The 18,360-nt window shown below is 41.1% G+C and overlaps 1 protein-coding gene across 1 annotated transcript; it reads left to right on the plus strand.

Moving 5' to 3' along the window:
- Nucleotides 1-1,073: 1,073 nt before the first annotated feature.
- MAP3K8 (mitogen-activated protein kinase kinase kinase 8) lies at nucleotides 1,074-14,924 on the plus strand (the record flags this gene model as incomplete). Its single annotated transcript, XM_082277209.1, has 7 exons — nucleotides 1,074-1,424; nucleotides 4,480-4,644; nucleotides 6,110-6,371; nucleotides 8,925-9,031; nucleotides 13,025-13,177; nucleotides 13,787-14,033; nucleotides 14,791-14,924. Exons 1-7 carry the CDS (start codon nucleotides 1,089-1,091, stop codon nucleotides 14,922-14,924), a joined length of 1,404 nt encoding a protein of 467 aa, XP_082133335.1. The 5' UTR covers nucleotides 1,074-1,088.
- Between the last annotated feature and the right edge of the window lie 3,436 nt (nucleotides 14,925-18,360).

The raw sequence follows: 18,360 nt of genomic DNA on the forward strand, positions 1-18,360 counted from the left end.
AACCAGTCCTTCTGCTTGAGCTGGTATGCAATGGCTTTATTTGTTTTGCCTTTTTTAATAGATTGCCACAGAACACTGCAGAATTATCATCAGTGGTAAATACGGGTTCAGAAAAACGTGATGACTTCAGGGATTCTATTGAGACGTTTTTAAATGGTTTTGAGTGATGTAATCAGGTTAAATACAAGGTAAGTGCTCTAGACATTTATGTGTTGGAAACTATTTGTGTCAGTATTTTAACAACTGACCGTGCATACGTTTTTAACTTGAATATGTAACTCTCTGGAATAGAAAGGGACTTTCTGGGAAGTTGAACCCAGCTTGCTGTAAATCCATTCCAGCAAAATAGTTGTAATAACCTGAAAAGTTATTGTTAGGATTAGTGGGGCAGAACAAACTGCTGGAAACCACTTCAAAAGCTCATTGACTTTATGATAGCTCAGTTTCTTACTTTCTTCTGAAAGTCCGGGTGAAAATTTCAGTTCAGGTCTAGTTCTGACTAGTTATTTGCAAAAAAAATAGGGATTTTGTATCTCACGTGGTGACAATTGTGCTTTGTTCAATGAAACAGATTCCTATTACTATTACAAGGAATGACCTTGCTTTGTGACCTTTCTTTCTTTCTGGATACACCATATAAATTGTCAATAAAAACTTAGACATAAACTAATTGAGAATGTTAATATCTCTGTCATTCTTTTCCAAACAATGAATTCCTTTGTTTGTATTGAGGGTGCTCCTTCATTTTTGCATATCTGTCACAGTGGTGTATTCTTACTGTACCTGTTCCTCTAAGGAAATGCTTTATCGTAATAAATTCCAAGAATGAATGACAGGGCAGGTTAACTAATAACTTCTAAATAAATTTCACTAGCAAATATTTCTCCATTTGGTCTTCACCCAGGATACTAATTATGATTTTCTTCATAATTCAAGTTATTAATTTTAAATCCAACTGTGTAATGATGAGCTATTGATCACTCTGATAACTCCTTTTCATTCTTACTTTGCTAAAACAAATTTAGGTGAAAAGTGTTTTCAAGTTTGCTTCTTTTTTTTCCAGGAGTGATTTTGCAAAGTGGACAGTGATGGAGTATATGAGCACGGGTAGTGATAGCAAAGAAGAGATTGACTTGTTGCTAGCTGATCTAAATATGTCTGAGGTGATAGCCATCATGGAAAACCATTATCCAGGTGAAGACATTGCAGTCTATGAAGACAGCTTAATTACAATGTGTGAAGAGGCAAATCAAAATGATGAAAGTGCAGAATCATTACTGTTTTGTGAAAGGGAGGTCTCTTTTATGTCCTCCGTCAAATACGGGACTGTGGAAGACCTGCTTGCTTTTGCAAATCAGGTGTCTAATACTGCAAAACAATTTAAAGGATGCAGACAACAGGAATCTGGAATCCTCTTAAATATGGTACGTTGGTTTTCCTTTTACTTGGCATTTCATAGACCTTAGGAATTAGAAGTTTTTAATGATTCTAAATAAAGATCAGTTCCAGGAGTAACAGGCTGTGGTTTCCTGTGCATTCCTGGGGCTGGAAGGCTCTGAGCCTATCAAGTCTAGCCCCTGCAGCCTCAGGCTGCTATGGAGGAAGGTCTGTTGTTCAGAAGGATCCATTCTGTTATCTCCTGGTATCTCTGGAGATTAGAAAACATTTCCCAGTATTGAATACAAACTTGAGACAAGCAGTCGAAAAGCAAAATCAACATCTCATTTTGTCCTTTCAGTACTTAAATGGGGCTTACAAAATCCACAACTTGTATAAAAAAGAGAGTGACTTTTTAGAAGGGCGTGTAGTGATAGAACAGCGAGGAACAATTTTAAACTAAAGCAGTAGAGGTTTCTTTACTCTGAGGGTAGTAAGGCACTGGAACAGACTACACAGAGAAATTGTGGATGCCCCATCCCTGGAAGTGTTCAAGGCCAGGTTGGGTGGGGCCCTGAGCAGCCTGACCTGGGGGTGACATCCCTTCCCATAGTAGGGGAATCGCACCTAGATGATCCTTAAGATCCCTTCCAACCAAAGCCTATCTATGATTCTATGAATTCTGGTGGTGTACAGGTCTGGGAGACAGTAAAAGTCTTCCAGTGCCTTGTGTTCATGCAGTAAAATGTTCCCAAAAATAAAGAACTGGGATCTAAAGATATAGTTCTTAAATTCGCTCTATATGCACAAAATGTCAATAGTAGTAATGTAAGGAGAAAAAGCACATACTATAAAGTGTGATTTTAAGAGTTACAATATTATGTAATATCTCACACTGCTAAATTCAAGTATAGATGTCTTGTTTTGAGATGTTCATTTTTTTCCCTAAAATTGTTTGTGTTCTACAAGCATCTCTGGATATTAGTGTCATTTGACTTCTGTTTGAGATCAGTTGCTCTGGAAACAGTGTTGCAATGGAATTCTATTCATGTATGTTGGTGCTGCTGCTGTATTTTTTAAAGATGCTCTGCATCTATCATCTTAAATACCTTGTCTGTAATGTATTTTGTATGTGAACATTGGTTGCTTGAGGCTTACTGGTTACTCAGGTGTGAAATACCCTAGGGTATTGCTTTATTCTGATTTGGAGGGAGTGTTTTGCAATTCACAGTATTGCAAAACAATCACTTTTCAACTCTGTAACGTTAAAATGACACTTAGTAATATTGAATGTTTCCTATACTTAGGGTAGACACTGTTCTACATACTCGTGGTTGTTTTGCTTGCATATTGTTTCTATAGATGCATACAACTGGTATGAACCAAGTCCTATTAGGTGCACGTGATCCCATTATGCAACTGAGGGTTGGAGGCATTACCTGTGCACACGTTTCAGCAGGGGCATCTGCTCTGTAAATATCTACAGCATTTTGGTTAGGATCAGGAGTGTTTCTGATTGCCTGGTGACCCTCACTGACTGCATTGTGGCTTGCATCGGAAACGGTCTTGAACTGAACAAGCTGGATTTCTTTCAGTTGAAACTGAACTGAAAGATCCATTGTTGCCACAGACAAACGTTCACAGGGTCAAGCTAGGAACTAGTCCTAAAAGCCTCCTGAAAACATGAATAGTATGGTGGTCATTGCTCTCTTGCTCTGTAAATCAACTCTTCTCAGCCTCTCTTCCTTTCCAGGATAAGGTGTAACACATGTGGATTAGTCTCAACCCTTTGGAATGCAGTAAGCAAGCAAGAGGTACAGATTTTTAGACATGTACGGATTGCTTTACCCTGGCTCTAATCAGTAGAGGGAAGGCTTGTTCTCTCTATCCTAAGCAGAATACTTTTTATTAAAGGACAGTCCCTCATGCCCCCTTGGTCAAAGGTTAAGAATTTCTCCTCCCCAGATTTAGGAACTTGGAAGAATTAATTTATTTCATGTAGGTACAAATCACAAATGACAATTTTAGCAGTCAAGAAGGTACTTTCCTGATTGAAAAACATGAGGGTAGATTAAAAATGAAAGATTATATGTTACATCTTAAATAGAAATCTAAACCAAATAATCTTCCTGATATGCTGTTATCTTAAAAAGCATAGCTGAAGAGCTGAGTATTTGAGGTCCTCTGACAGGCATGAAATAATAAAAATCCTTGATGTGATTTTACATCTCTTCAAGAATCTTGATAAAGTAGCAGTAAGGAGATTAATGATATTCCAAATATTGGCTGAAATAATTAGAAGCATATTCATGGGAAATACTATTAATTTTGTAGCTGAGAGACTGAAGAAGCAACATCAGAGATCAAGCAGTACTCACATGGCTGTAGTTAGGCGTTTTGTCTCTCTCTGTCACGTGCAGAGGGAGGGAGCTGTTTCAGAGGAAGATTTAGGACATGATACTGACTTAGGTGCCCTGAATCCCCTCCTTGCCTAGTTGGTGATACAGAAGAACCAAAGCTCCCAACATTGCCCACCTAGAGCAGACAATGTTATTCGCACTCTTCTTTTTTAAACTATGGTGTAAAACTAGAGGAAAGTGGCTGGTAGAATCATGGCAGACTTCTTTGACCTTTTACTAAGCAGCAGAAACTCCAATACAAGATGGAAAATCAAACCCCTAGCAGTACATGTGATATTAGGAAATGCTGAAACTCTTGCTCATAGATAACCTGAGTAACAGGTATGTGGCATAACAAGTTAACAGATTACAGGAAGGACAAACATGTGCAGGTGAATCTAATAACAAGACGTGGGTAATTTCATTAACCCAGCTGCTGTTGTTGTTGTTTCAAGACAATTAATTGCAACTTACACTTCATAAATTAGTCACTGGAGAGAAACGTGGATGCCTGGGCTGTGAATGAATGCCACACCTCACATGCTGTTCCCATTTGATGTTTCTAAATAAAGACTGCTAAGCAGATCATGTGCATCATACACATAAGTGATATATTTTTATTCCACTATATGTATAAAGTTAATTACATTTGAAGTAGTTTTAACTTCACTGTGATTTTTTTATTATTTATTTAACTCCACAGATCACACCCAAGAATGGGCGCTATCAAATTGACTCAGATGTGCTCCTGTTTCCATGGAAGTTGACTTACAGGAACATTGGTTCTGATTTTATTCCTCGGGGAGCTTTTGGGAAAGTGTACTTAGCCCAAGACAGAGAAACCAAGAAACGCATGGCATGCAAACTGGTATGTTAGTTCAGTAGTTTTATCTCTGAGCAAATATTGTATGACATACTCCTTACAGTATATTTTCAAATATGTCTGCATCAAATTCTGCTGTTGGCTGATGATCATCTTGGTTTTGTTTGCCTAAACAAGGTGGGAAAAATGCACACTTCTGTTCACTTGTTTAAATTTTTTGGCTGTGAAGCTGCAAATATCTCAGCATCTTGAAAGTATCTGGAAGTGTGTGTAACTGGCACATGGGCTGTGGTGCAGAGTGGATTTTCTACTTGTTCTGCTGTTATCACTGTGGTAAAATATCAGTGGGAGACCACATCCCTGTTGAAAGTGGTAGCAAAATCCTGCAGCTGCAGACGGTTTTACACTCTTGTCCTTTAACTGAGGTGCTCAGACTTTAGTTTTCTTTACTCCAGTACCATTAAAGTCCCTGAGAACTCAGTATGTGCAACTCTTAATGTGTTTTGGGCACTGACAGAGTTGTGAGATGTCTCAAGAGAACTGCTGAGCACTGCCCTACTTTTATGCAAGCCAACATTTTCTTTCAGCTATGCCTTTTAACATACTATTCAGAGTGAGCAGTAAATATTCAGGGCCAGTAAAGGCTCAGCTGGGACATTGCTCTAGATCCCCCAGCTTATGAATAAGTACCTGTATTAATTCTGTATGCAAAAGAGTTGGGAAGCTGTATGTCCTTCCCTTGCAGCCAGCCTTGTGTCCTCATGGGGACAGATTTAGTTAGCTGCTTCTGCATAACCCACTGCAGAATTTAAAGTATCTACTGTTTCTGAAAATGCAAACAGTATTTCTCACTGAAATAAAAATACCAGCCTCTTATTTGGTTCACAGGCACGAGTCCAAGGGAAGAAAACTAAAAAGAGCAGTAGTAGCTTTCCTGTGTGTAAGCAAACACTGTTTTTATTGTCTCTGCAATCTGTCGTCAGTACTTTTTAAAGAAATACGGTGCTGCTGGCGCTCCCTTCAAAGCAGGTTTCATTTCTTGTAAGCTATAAACCAGTGCTGATAAGGACTGAATTGAGGTCAGTAATGGTCCTGAGCACTGCAAGCACTGATCCACCTGTCAGGTGGGTGTGTAGTCCTGGTAGTGCAGATGAGTGCACAAAGCTAATGGAAAAAGCAGTGGGAATTTTATCTCCTTCACCAGGAAGTTTGCATAAAGCTTTTGCGTAATCACTGGATTTTGACGGGAATAACTCTTGCTACATTGCTTTTTCTGGAAGATTGCACTTTTTATTTGGGCATGATTCCAAAATATCTCTCAACTTTTAACAGGATGTCTCTCAACTGCCAAGGAAGAAAAGTTGCCGGAGCAAAGTAAAGCTCAGTATTTTAACAAGTGTATGCGAGTGCTTTACTTTCTTCTTTTATGTTAATCTATAGGATAATTAGTGTCCATATGGATAACTTGTTTATTGAGCTGCTTTTCTTTGATTTTGTTTCAATGTCATAGGTGCCAGTGGATCAGTTCAAACCATCAGATGTTGAAATACAGGCATGTTTCCGTCACGAAAACATTGCTGAATTATATGGTGCTATTTTGTGGGATGAGACGATCCATCTCTTTATGGAAGCTGGAGAGGGAGGATCTGTCATGGAAAAGCTGGAGAGTTGTGGTCCTATGAGAGAGTTTGAAATAATTTGGGTGACAAAGCATATTCTGAAAGGACTTGACTTTCTCCACTCCAAGAGGATTATCCACCATGATATCAAACGTATGTTTGTGTGGTTCCTTGGGGTACTTTCTGGTCCAGGCTGGGCTGGGGCCCTGGTGGAGTGCCTGGGACTGAGCTGGGGCATGTAGCCTTACATATCTGAGTGGGAGCGATGCATAATGCTTAACAAATGGCAAGGTCAGGTTCTGGAGATAATAGTTACTTACACTATTTATTAATTCACCCCAGCAAAGAGGATAATTAGAAAGTCATAGATCCTATGCCATTCATGAGCAACTCAATTTAAACAAAACCTAAAGAGTGAAATTATCAGTCTGTGTTCAGCCAGAAGTTTCCTGCTTTCAATATAAATTCATCCTGAATGTTTCCATGCTCACCTTCAACGTGCACCTTTTAAGTTTTACATTTCTACACAGCTGTTCCTCAGTTTGAGACGCTTTGGAAGTAAACACGTAATTTGTGTTGGCTTTTTTACTTTCAACAGTTACAGAAAATTTTAATACATATTTGCTTTCAAAAAACTCTGGATATTAACATGTATAAACAAATATACTGATTTTAAGTTTAAATTAAATATGCTAGTATTAAATTACTTCAAAATTCAATTTTAATGTGTTGCATTTAAATCAGTGTTAAATGTTGTTTCTCCCAGTACCACCTTGGCCCACAGATAGATGCATTTCTGTGAGTTTATTTAGCTAAACTTGAGGGTTTAAAATAGAAATATTCAGACTGAAGCATTACAATAGTTCACAGAAGATGATTATTAGGAATTGCTAAATTTTTATCTCAGTTTTGCATTTTTGTATTTTTGGGTTTTTTTTAATTTAGTATGGGTCAGTACTTTAGATGTAAGCTTTTGAGATTCTGATGACTACAAAGCTGCTTATTTTTTCCCTTAATTGTTTTTTTCACTTGTAGTCTTTCCTATGGGTTTATTTTAATTGGCAGTAACAATGACGTTAATTAAACGATCTAAAAACCAAATCAGCCCAAAGCCTACTACATCTAGATAGTGACTAGGAGAACCAGCCCGTTGTGAATGTGGTGGATATGAGTGTTTTTCCAGCCTTTTCCTGTGTTGGTGGATGCAGGGCAGGTGATGAGGCAGACGTTGCCTGGAACAGATGTGGTTGCCCAGAGGTGCCTGGGGTGAGCCCTGACCACACTCCTGCCTGTTTGGCACCAGGAGTGAGCTGGGTAGTCCAGGCCCGAGATAGAGCCATGCCCACTGCCTGGAAAGGCAGCCTCCATGCAGGGAGCAGTGTGTGTTTTCTCTCCCCAGGTGGAATCGATAGAAAAGGCTGTTTCCCAACACCTCTGATATCTTCCTCACTCTGTCTGCTTCTGTTGAGCTGCAACTAAGTCTGTCCTGCTGAAGGAGATGAGGATTTTATTGAGATGAAAAGGGGAGGAGGACATTCTGGTTCTTGGGAGGTGTTCAGTGCTGCCACTCATTTTAACCCTTGGTTGGAGAGCAGTTAAACCATGAGGCTGTTTGGTGGGGGGAGCTTCAGTCTAAAACCAGCTGCAGCTGGGGCTGAGTACAGTCCCAGGCAGGCAGCAGATCCTGCTGCACTGTGGCAAGTGTGGCCCCTTGCACCATCCATTACGGGGTGTTTAAAATTCATATCTTCAAAGTTATCACTAAAATTACAGATTTACGTAGTATATAGTACTGGTAAGGAAGCAGCTGTGTGAAGCATTGCTTCAGGAATCAGTACTGCTGAAATCAAGTCTGCCCTCCCACTGGATGATCATGGTAGGCACTGTCAAGATGGAAAATGGCCCACAATTTCCTGTAAGAGAAAATGTGTTTCTGTTGTGTAACTTGGAGACTTAATTTTACCACATCTTCTGAAACAGCAAACAAGAATTTCTCAAGGCTCACACCAAGCACTACATTCATAAATATTTGATCAGAAGTGAAGCCTCTGAGTACAAAGTTGTGCCTTAGGCAGAGATTTATGAAGGAAAGTAAATTAAGCTCCTAGATTCTGCTGCAGTTCAGAGGGAGTTTGAAATGCTCAGTCTTCTATTACTTTTGCAGCCCTTGTCTGTCCTGTTGTGCTGTCCTCACTGACCAGTGCAGGAGACCTGTGTGGCTGCTGTGGAGGGGCCCTGGTTACTCTTCTGTTTCTGTCTTCACTTAAACTGTACTCTAGAAAAACCTCTTGGTAAGCAACAGTTGTGCTGTTTATAGCCAGAGCTGCACAGCATGATCTGCACCTTGGAGACCATTAAACATCTTCAGAGCACTGTGCTGAAGTGCCTGCCAGTCTTCTACTTTCCTCATCTACCCTTAGCCTTTTTCCCTCTCTCTCTCTCTTTTTTTTTTTTTTTTTTAAGCTAAGAAAATGACCAAAAATTGATTCTTTGACATAAACCAGTCCAGTTTGATTTTTAAGATATGATTTAAAATTGAACCAAAGCATTACCAGAGCTATTTTGGCTAGAAGGATATTGGCTGTAGAGAGTGGTTGTGCTAATCTCTCCCTTTTCAGGCTAGCATCTGAATGAAACAGGAGTGTTGTAAAATAAATCCCAGGCATGCCAGAAATTTAAATGTTGTCACTTTTGCTTTTCTTTTAGCAAGCAACATTGTCTTTATGTCAACTAAGGCTGTTTTGGTGGATTTTGGCCTGAGTGTTCAAATGACTGAAGACATTTACTATCCCAAAGACCTTAGAGGAACAGAGGTAAGAAGCTGAAGGGACGAAAGCCCTTATATTGCATTAGTCCTATGGTTGTGGTGCTTAGGCTCAAATTTGAAGCTGGAGGGCTAGAAGCCTGGCTAAAATAGTTACTATAAAACCTATAAAAAAGTTACAAACATTAATACTGTCTCAATTATATTTTTATTTTCAACTTGCTGAATGGAATGCTTTGAAAGCCATGTCACTTTCTCTGCAGTCCCGTTTGTTAGCAATTATTCACTGAAGTCAAACAGTACTCTGAGGAGGGTTGTTTGCAATGTATCAGCTGCTGGTCAGAGACATTTCAAACAGGAATTTGTTCTTTGCTCTAGCAAATATTTCTTCTGAGATACTTGCTATGGACTGGGGTGACCTGCTCAACACCATACTTTGACTCCTCCTCCAAAACCACAGAAATTATAGATGTCTGGGTTTCATCCCTTAGCACTTCTAAGCTTTGTTCCCCAGCTACATGTAACCCTTTGGTCCTTCAGAGGTTGTGCATGGCACGGTTGATGATTATCTGTTAAAATTGCTGAGACATTACTGTGATGGAGGTGGGGTCCTTTTAAATGTTCTCAGTGACTTTAGATCCTGCACACCACTTGGGCTGCATTCCTGCCGAGGTGCTTCCAGGGCTGAAGATTTAGCAAACAACCAAGCAGCAACAATTAGCTTGGATAGCTGCTGCAGATGTGGCATTTGTGCTCTCTGTTGCTTGAGGAGATTGTTTACAGGAAATGCTTTATTTGAAATGTTGGCACTTACCCTTTTAGTAGTCTGCCACATGTGTAAAGAGGAGATACTTGTGTAATGGACAAAAAACATTTCACTTTTTAGAAGAGTAGGATAAACAAAGATTTCACAGAAGGTCAGGCTTGTTTGTTTATTTTTTTCAAGACAATCGAGAAAACACTTGAATATTTGTTTTCAATGTCTGTAGTCAGGGGAGTTAAAATGCTTGCTGAACTGGAAGCAGCATGCTTTCTGGCATTTCATGTATGAGCTTTGCGGGGTTTTTACATTGGTTTGGGGTTTTTTGTTTGTTCAAGGGGGTTTTGTGTGCTGTTAATGAGAATAAGAACAGTGGTGGGTATGAGTTGGTAGGGTATTTCCCAAGGATGGAGATGTATGTAAACAGGAAATTTCCATCATTGTGGAGCAGACTGGTGAGGATCCACTTCTGGGTCTTGGAGGATAGGCCAAGTTCATGTTGGTAAGAACAAGTGAAAAGTGAAAACACTTCCGTGTTTTCACTTTGCTGAGTGAAAAATACTTAGTTCTTCATTTAATAGGAGGAAAATGATTCCACAGAGTTTAATACCTGTAGTCCTGTCCTCAGAAAGCTGATAATCCCCCCCACCCTGAAATATGGCCATGTTTGGTGTTTGCTCTCTCAGGAGCAGCAATCGTGCTGCAGCATCGCAGCCAGAAGTGAGGTTGGAGAGAGAGCACTGAGAAAGGAGATTTTCAGATACCAGTGAAAGACTTACACACTAATGTTCCTGATGCTCCTATAGGTTTTTCTCCCTTCAGTTCCTCCCACAGTCTTCATCTTCTTCTCCACGGTGCCTAATCCTGTCACCCACAAATGCCCTCTGTAGTCTGGCTTTCTTAATTTTTTTTTTTTCCCCCCAAAGTAAGATCTTAAGTCTCCAAAGTCCTCTTGAGTTTTGCATCCTGGGTTATGCAGCCTTAAAAAGTGGTGCAGTTGTCCTGCTGTTTCTGCATGCAATTGTTCAGCCCCTGGTTAGGGCTCTGTCACTGCCACACAGCGTCGTGCCTGTGAGCTGGCTGGTTTCTCTTACATCTGGTATTGGCAGGGACTCGTGTCCTTGAGGGAAGTGACAGGTGGAGTAACCTTTGTCCTATGCATGTTTTCCTCTGGGAGTTAGGAATTTTATTTGCTTCTATAGCACAGAAAGTCTGAATGTAGTAAATCTTCTTTGTGTTTATAAAAACAACGTGATTGAAAGATAGTTAAATTTTGTTCAGCTGGTGTAGTGTGAAAAACCTGGTGTTCCTCCTTTTGTGTACAAGTCATGCAGAACATTAAACTGTGGTTGTTATGAAACTGCTCTGCAGGAAATACTTTTTCTAGGCAGTTGCTATGCTTTCTGTTATGCTTCTGTCACTTGGTTAAAATATGTAAGCTTCAGTTACAACCATTTGAGGGTAAAAGTTTTCTGTTAAAGTTTATTGAGTGTGGAAGGTATGATTCATTTTCAGGAATGCTAAACTAAAACTAGCTCAGCATGAAGAAAGGACTGGTTTTTAGCTGGGCTGTTACACTGGTCTGACTGGCAGGCAAGTGCCAGCCCACCAGTCAGAAGGAATGAGAATGGGAAGGTATCCATGGCTTGTCTGCTTTGGTGACAACAGACTCTTGGACCAGTCTGGAATCAGAGCATTTTTGATTTTTGTCCCTGTGCAGTCAAGGTACATCTTGACCATTTTCTCACCTTAACTGCAAGACAGGATCTTGTGCCAGCATTCTTTTTTGAAGGCAGCTGCTTTTTGCTTATGTAGATTTCACTCAAGTTGCACTGCATTTTCCAAAGACTTCTTTTTACAAAATTAGAAATTATGTTCTTTGCACTTTATGAGACTCAAAGGTGGAGGGTGCAGATGCACTGATTCTTCCTTAGCCCTGAGGAAAGCAATGGATAGGAGTCAGCAGCAGCTGCAGACACCTGCTGAGCCTTTGCAAACACTTCCAATTTCAAGTTCTGTTTGCAGATATGGAATGTAATTTACTGGGAAATACTCCTTGGAATTTGTGTGAGCCCAACAGCCGTTCTCAATCTGTGGTAATAAGTCAAACCATGTGGTGATGACTTAACTTCCTGCCCTCATGTCAGTTAATGGCTTTTAATGTGATTCTTTGTGTCAAGATGACTTGAACTAATTAAAGTTTTTTTGAATCCTTTAGAGGGAAATTGGGTGAGGGAAAAGTAGAAACCAGAAGCAAATATGGTAGCTTGCTGACCTGGTGTGCTGTGGGCTGTGCCCATGTGGTGTTGTAACCTGCTCTCTGGGCCAGTGGCGGCGGCAGAGCTGTGCAGGGTGTGCCTCCTGCATCCTGTCTGTCTGGTTCTCCTCCAGCTGCACTCTGAGTTGCCTGTAGCTGGCAGGAGCTTCCAAGATCCTTATTCAGACTCTTGGCAAATTCAAATGTTTCAGTGAAATGTTTGGATGGAACCTATTTTGGTTTCCATCAAGAAAGATTAGAATTCCTGGTTTGAAAAAAGGTTAGAAGAGGGATTCTTGTCTTCATAGCTGCTCTGGGGGTAACCTGGTGGAAAGGGCACCTAACTTTTAATTTATCCATTGCCTAGACCTGGCATGTTCCTCATCATCCCGTTTATCAGGATAATGCTCCAAAATGCAGGTTACTGGATAAGAGGGAGGAGGTAAGAAGAGCAAGGAAGACAGGAAGGTGTCTCTCTCTCAGTTCTGCTCAGAGCGGTTGTGTAGTATTCTATGTAACAGGGATCTGAGGAGTGGATTCCTACCCCCATCTGGGTGGCTGTCAGTGCAGGTCACCCCCTGTCTTTAGTTCATGCACAGCCACTGTTCAAGCAGAATGGAGCAGTCCCAGCACTGCCCCACAAAACAAACTGGCAATTCAGGCACCTCCTTTTGCTGTAGAGGGATGAGGTTTCTGCTACTCATCTGAATGAGGCAGAGCCATGGCTTGAACCTCAGCCTCTCACAGCTCAGCTAAGGCCCATAGCCCCTGAGCTGTGGCCTGTCTGAGGAGGGCAAATCTGGAATATGAGTTTGTCCAGGTTCTGTCTCTTTGGTTGTACTCATATGCAGAACAGAAAAATCTTATTTCCCAAATGGTGCTTGGTCTTTATGATGCAGGTACTAGTGGGATGCATCTCTTCAGAAGGGGGTTTCCAGGATCACAAAATGTCACTAAGTCATCTTTGGTTGTTGTTTTCTGCTGTTGAGTAATCTTTTTTTTTTTTTTAAAACTATTTGTCACAGATTTACATGAGCCCTGAAGTTATCCTTTGCAGAGGCCACACAACAAAAGCAGACATCTACAGCATGGGAGCTACTATCATTCATATGCAAACAGGCATCCCGCCCTGGGTGAACAGATACCCTCGTTCTGCATATCCATCCTACCTCTATATTGTAAGTGTCCTTAGGAAAGCCAGCTCAGTATCAGTTGAAGGGTTTCCTGTACTCTTGTTGGGAAAGCTCCAGTCATATAAAAACGATCAAAATATTTGTCAGAGGTGATATCATCCTTTTTGCTTCAGGGGAGGGAGGGAGGGAAGAAGTGGGTTTTGATCATTTAGGGAAAAACAGAGACTGAGCTGGAGTTGTCTCTGTGATTTGCGTTTCAGTTTACAAACCTGGAGTTTACTGGAAGGACAGGGTTAGATCAGTGTGAGACCCATCTGTCTTCTAGTTGTCTATTTTCCTTAGAAGTTGCAGATAAAAACTGGAGCCTGGCAGATTTGATTCTCTGGTTCCTCCAGTGTGGTACAGAAATCTGGTGAATTTGCATTACACTGGATTTTACTGAAGTTTCTTTGAGTTTTAAAATTTGTTACGAAATCTGATTTTTAAGAAGTGGATTTTGTGTACTTGCCTGTTCTGTTCTAGTTGATCACCCCTACTTAGGGAGGTGATGAATCCTAATTGGGGGATTCCCAGACCATTCGTGTGGTTATCTGTGACTTCCTCTTCCATTGTTTTTGGAATAACTGTTTCCATGGTCTTTTTTCTTTCCAACAGATACACAAGCAAGCTCCCCCCTTAGAGGATATTGCTGAGGACTGCAGCACTTCCATGAGAGAATTGCTAGAAGCAGCTCTGGAAAGGAATCCTAATCACAGGCTGTCTGCAGCAGACTTACTGAAACATGAAGCCTTACACCCACCCCCAGAAGAGCAGCCGCGGTGCCAGAGTCTGGACTCGGCGTTGTTTGAAAGGAAAAGACTGCTTGCGAGGAAGGATCTGCAGCTGCCAGAAAACATTACAGGTAATGGTATCAGGTTGCCTTGTACTTAGTAGACTTCACTTTGTGTCAAATCTTGATTTGAAGGAGTGGTAAGGAACCAGCGAAACTCAAAACACATCTGGAAAGCGACCGGTGAAAATCCCACTCAGATGAGATCAGACTCAGAGGCCATTAAGTGATCTGTAAAACGCCCATTGACTTCAATGGGGAGGAATTTAGCCTGATGTCTGCGGGGCTCCGGAAAGACTGGCTCTTGGAAAAGCCATGGCAGTCATTCAGGGCACTTCATGAAGTGTAAATTGTTGTCCCAAATGGCCTCAATTTGCCATGGTACCAGAGATGTTTTATACTCTTGATTTGTAAACAAAGTCCAACAACCACCAGCAAATCCAACACTTTTTGCCTTTTTAAGGAAGAACACACACAAAACCGTAACTAATGTTGTTGAGTGTCAGCAGTACAAGCCCTTTGTTTTAAAACCAAAAATGACTGTGGGATAGAATGCACTTGCCCTTGTGCATTAGTAAGTGCTTAATGAAGGATAGTACAGAACCAGGTAGGAAATAGCCCTTTTAAGCCCAAGCAAGATTTGGTGCCAACAACCTGCCAACGGGCTTCAAAATGCTTTTCTTCTACTTACCAAATACATTAGGAGGGTTCTGACAAAAGGCATTGAAAGACTCTTCCCAGACAAGTGGTTTATTTAATTGGGATAAATATTTTTAAAGATATACCCTATTTGTGCACTAATGACATGGTTTCTCTATTTTCTTACTAGATTCCTCCTTGTGTAATGGGAGCATGGAAGAGTCAGACCTGCTAAAGAGACAAAGATCACTCTACATAGACCTTGGAGCTCTAGCTGGTTACTTCAATATTGTTAGGGGACCACCAGCCTTAGAATATGACTGACTCAGTAGCATTTTATGTTGATGGGTCAGAAATGGACCTCTACCTCTTAAAACTTGATTTTAAGACTTGATTTTCCAATTTGTACATAAAACTGTTGCCATTATAGGCTGTCAAATGTGAATAGTGTTTAAATTGCACAGATGATTAAGCTAAACCCTTAGGGGCTCTGATAAGCTGATCCCAAGCAGTGATGCTTGTGTGTCTGTTGCTTGACAACAAGATGATGTTTAAAAGAACACTGCTGGGAATGTCTTAATCCAGGATATCTTCCTGAGCTGGGCCTTGCACTTTTATAAAACTTGTAATATATGCTTGCAAGTAATGTCAGGAAAAAGTATAATATAATTGAGCATGTGGATTGTAAGATTCAAGTCTCTCTGAGCTGTCCTTAGAGAAAACCTTCCTGCCAACCCCCCACCCTGCCACTCCCCCCCAAAAAAAAAAGTCCTTGATTTAACCAAAGACTGGTTCAGTCTTGTTCTGTCTTTAAGACTTGGTCAGTCTCTAGTCATTCTTAAAGAAAATCAGGGCCTCTGAGCTAATTTCTATCAGCTGTCTTTGGAGTCAGATTATCTCTTGTTTACAGATGTGTTTTAGATTGCATCTTCCCTGGGCAGTGGGAGCTAAGCAGGAGGCTGTCCCCCTTCTCTGTGGGTCTAGGGAGCCCTTCACTGGTGGTATCAGTTAGCTTTGGGATTAGCACAGCAAGTTGGCCCTGACAAAGAATGACAGTGACTCCAACTCCTTCTGATGTTACAACTACTGCAAGGTAGGATAGTTTTCAAGGGTAGATCAAATGTTATTCCCTATTGGTAATAGTGCGCAGGCTCCAAATTCTTGCTTTTTAATACTTTAAAATTGTACACATGTATAATTGGTGTGAGTGCTATGGTTTGGAAAGCGTGTCATTAGTGACAAGCAGTGTTTATGTTCCTATGGAAATGGAATTATATTGTTCTTGCTGTCCCTCATGCATTTGAAACATGATGTTTTGGATGATAGTAAAACTATGTAAACTGCATAGTTCTGTACATCCCATTGGATGAGAACGTAAACTTTTATAAAACTCTCTGATGCTTAGAATGACTCTTTATAAGCATTTGTGTTAAATGGCATACTGTGTATGTTGTACTCGGAATCTTTTCTGAAGCACAGTCTCTTTTTCATGTCTGTTATTTAATGCTGCTCTTCTCTAACACATGATCTTAAACAGATGATTTCTAGTTTGATACTGATATGGTCAAATGAATAAATCCAGCTCAGTGCCTTGAGACGTGGTCGTTCTTCCTTCATCTTCAAAAACAGCATGGGGCTGCAGCTGCATTTGGGCCAACACCCCCACCATAGCCCAGGTACACTACAGGCACCATTCCATTTATTGGGATGTTGGGTGAAGGTGATTGTTGATGGATTTTGGACTCTGGTAATAGATGGTAAGTATTTCTGGCAACTCTCCTTCTCACACCCCAACATTCCTTATGGACTGCCTGCGTCTTGCACAGCAGTTGTGTACAACATGGAGCACTTCAGTCCTGATGTTAATTGCTGCAAAGAATCCTGTTGGAATAACCCACTGCTCTAGTGCTTTGTGCAAAATCTCTAGATGATTAGTTGCTTGGAGGAGAGCTGTGTGAGGGAGCCCTCTTAGTATTTATGCTGACTGATCAAGATATTCAGGGATCAGACTTTGAGTGTGGCTGACTTAAAGAAAACATGACCAAATGGTTTGGATGGTCACCTTTGGTTTCAGAGACCTGTGTTCAATTTTATGATCTTTTGCTGATAGCTTTTGATCTTTAAGGAGATTAATAGAATTAGTTGGAAGCAGCTTTTCAGGTAACTGGAGGTGGGTTTATAATCTCTCCCCCAGTTTCCCTTCTATAAAATGAAAGTGTTTATTCTCACAAGACAATGGCTAAGGGTTATGCAAATGCTTATCGAGTGCTTGTATACTTCAACAATGAGATCCGTGTCAAAATTGGAGGCTGTTAGGGGTCTTTTACCTTTGCTTTAAAAATGTTACACTGTCTTTTCTTCTTTTATTTTTTTCTGCAATACCATTCTCCTTTCCCCCACCCAGTTAAATGTTTTAGCATGGAAGTCTGCATATGGAGACACTATTTAATATAGGCTCACTATGTAATATTTGGGTTTAGTTATGGCTGTTATATATCTTCTTACTAAGAAAGTACTAAGTGACCAGGTTATCCCAAATAATTACAGTGTTATGTATTGGCAGACATAAGTGATAAGGTTTGGCTGAGTGAACCAATAGCTCTTTATAGACACATCCACATGTCTAAACAGTATGAGGGCTTCAGGATAAATATTGCTTCAGAGGACTGGTACACAATCAACAAGCAGCTGCTCAGGGATGCTGAACACCAATCATTGCTTCCAGCTCTGTCAGCTTTCTAATAGCTGAGGACTATTTCTCAGGTGACCCTTAGGCTGCAGCATAGCAGGAATTTCTCTCTGGAGCAATATCCCAAACATACCACTTCACTCAAGCATATCCCACAGTAGTGATCCCTGCTGCATTGTGTAGGTCCACCTGTTTTACACCAGCACCTGGGGAATGAGGTCAGGGAAATGAACTGGGTTAGAAATATCCTGGGAGGGGGAAGACTACTCCTCTAATCTGGTTGCCTGAGCACCTGTGTACTCAGAGCAACTGAGGCTGGAGGTGAGGGGGAGGGAATGAAAATGGATGGTGGGGAAAACCTGACGAGAACCAGCCCCAGGGTTTGGCTGGTCAGCACTGAGCCATGGGATTTTGCAAATTATTTGCCTCTGTGTTGATTTCTGGGGTGTAGTTTCATTTTCTCTTGAGGAAATACTGAGACTCATGCCAAACTGCAAAGGAAAACAAGTGCATGGGGAAACCCACTGCTCAAAATAACTGATTGTGCTGGTTTTGGCTGGGGTAGAGCTAATTTTCTCCACAGTAGCCAGTGCAGGGCTGTGTTTCAGCTTTGTGCTGAGAACAGTGTTGGTAACAAGGGATGTTTCTGTTACTGCTGAGTGGGGCTTACACCCTGTTAAGGCCTTTTCTGCATCTTGCCAGGGAGGAAGCTGGGGGTGCATCAGGAGCTGGGAGGGGACACACAGAAGCGGGCCCCTCCTGACCCAAGGGATATTCCAGGCCATATGATGTCATGCTTAGTGTATAAAGCTATGGGAGGAAGGTGGAACATTCTGAGTGATGGGGTTTGCCTTCCCAAGTCATTGTTATGCATGATGGAGCCCTGCTCTCCTGGAGATGGCTAAACACCTTTCAGCCCACCACCATGGAAAGTGGTACATTAATTCCTTGTTTTGCTTTGCTTGTGTGCAAAGCAATTTGTTTCACCCTTTAGACTGTGTTTATCTCATACCATGAGTTTTCTCACTTGTACCATTTCAGTCCTCTCCCTCATCCCACCAGAGGGGAATG

The sequence above is a fragment of the Coloeus monedula genome (genome assembly GCF_965178545.1).
Source record: "Coloeus monedula genome assembly, chromosome: 1".
NCBI classification, from domain to species: Eukaryota; Metazoa; Chordata; class Aves; order Passeriformes; family Corvidae; genus Coloeus; species Coloeus monedula.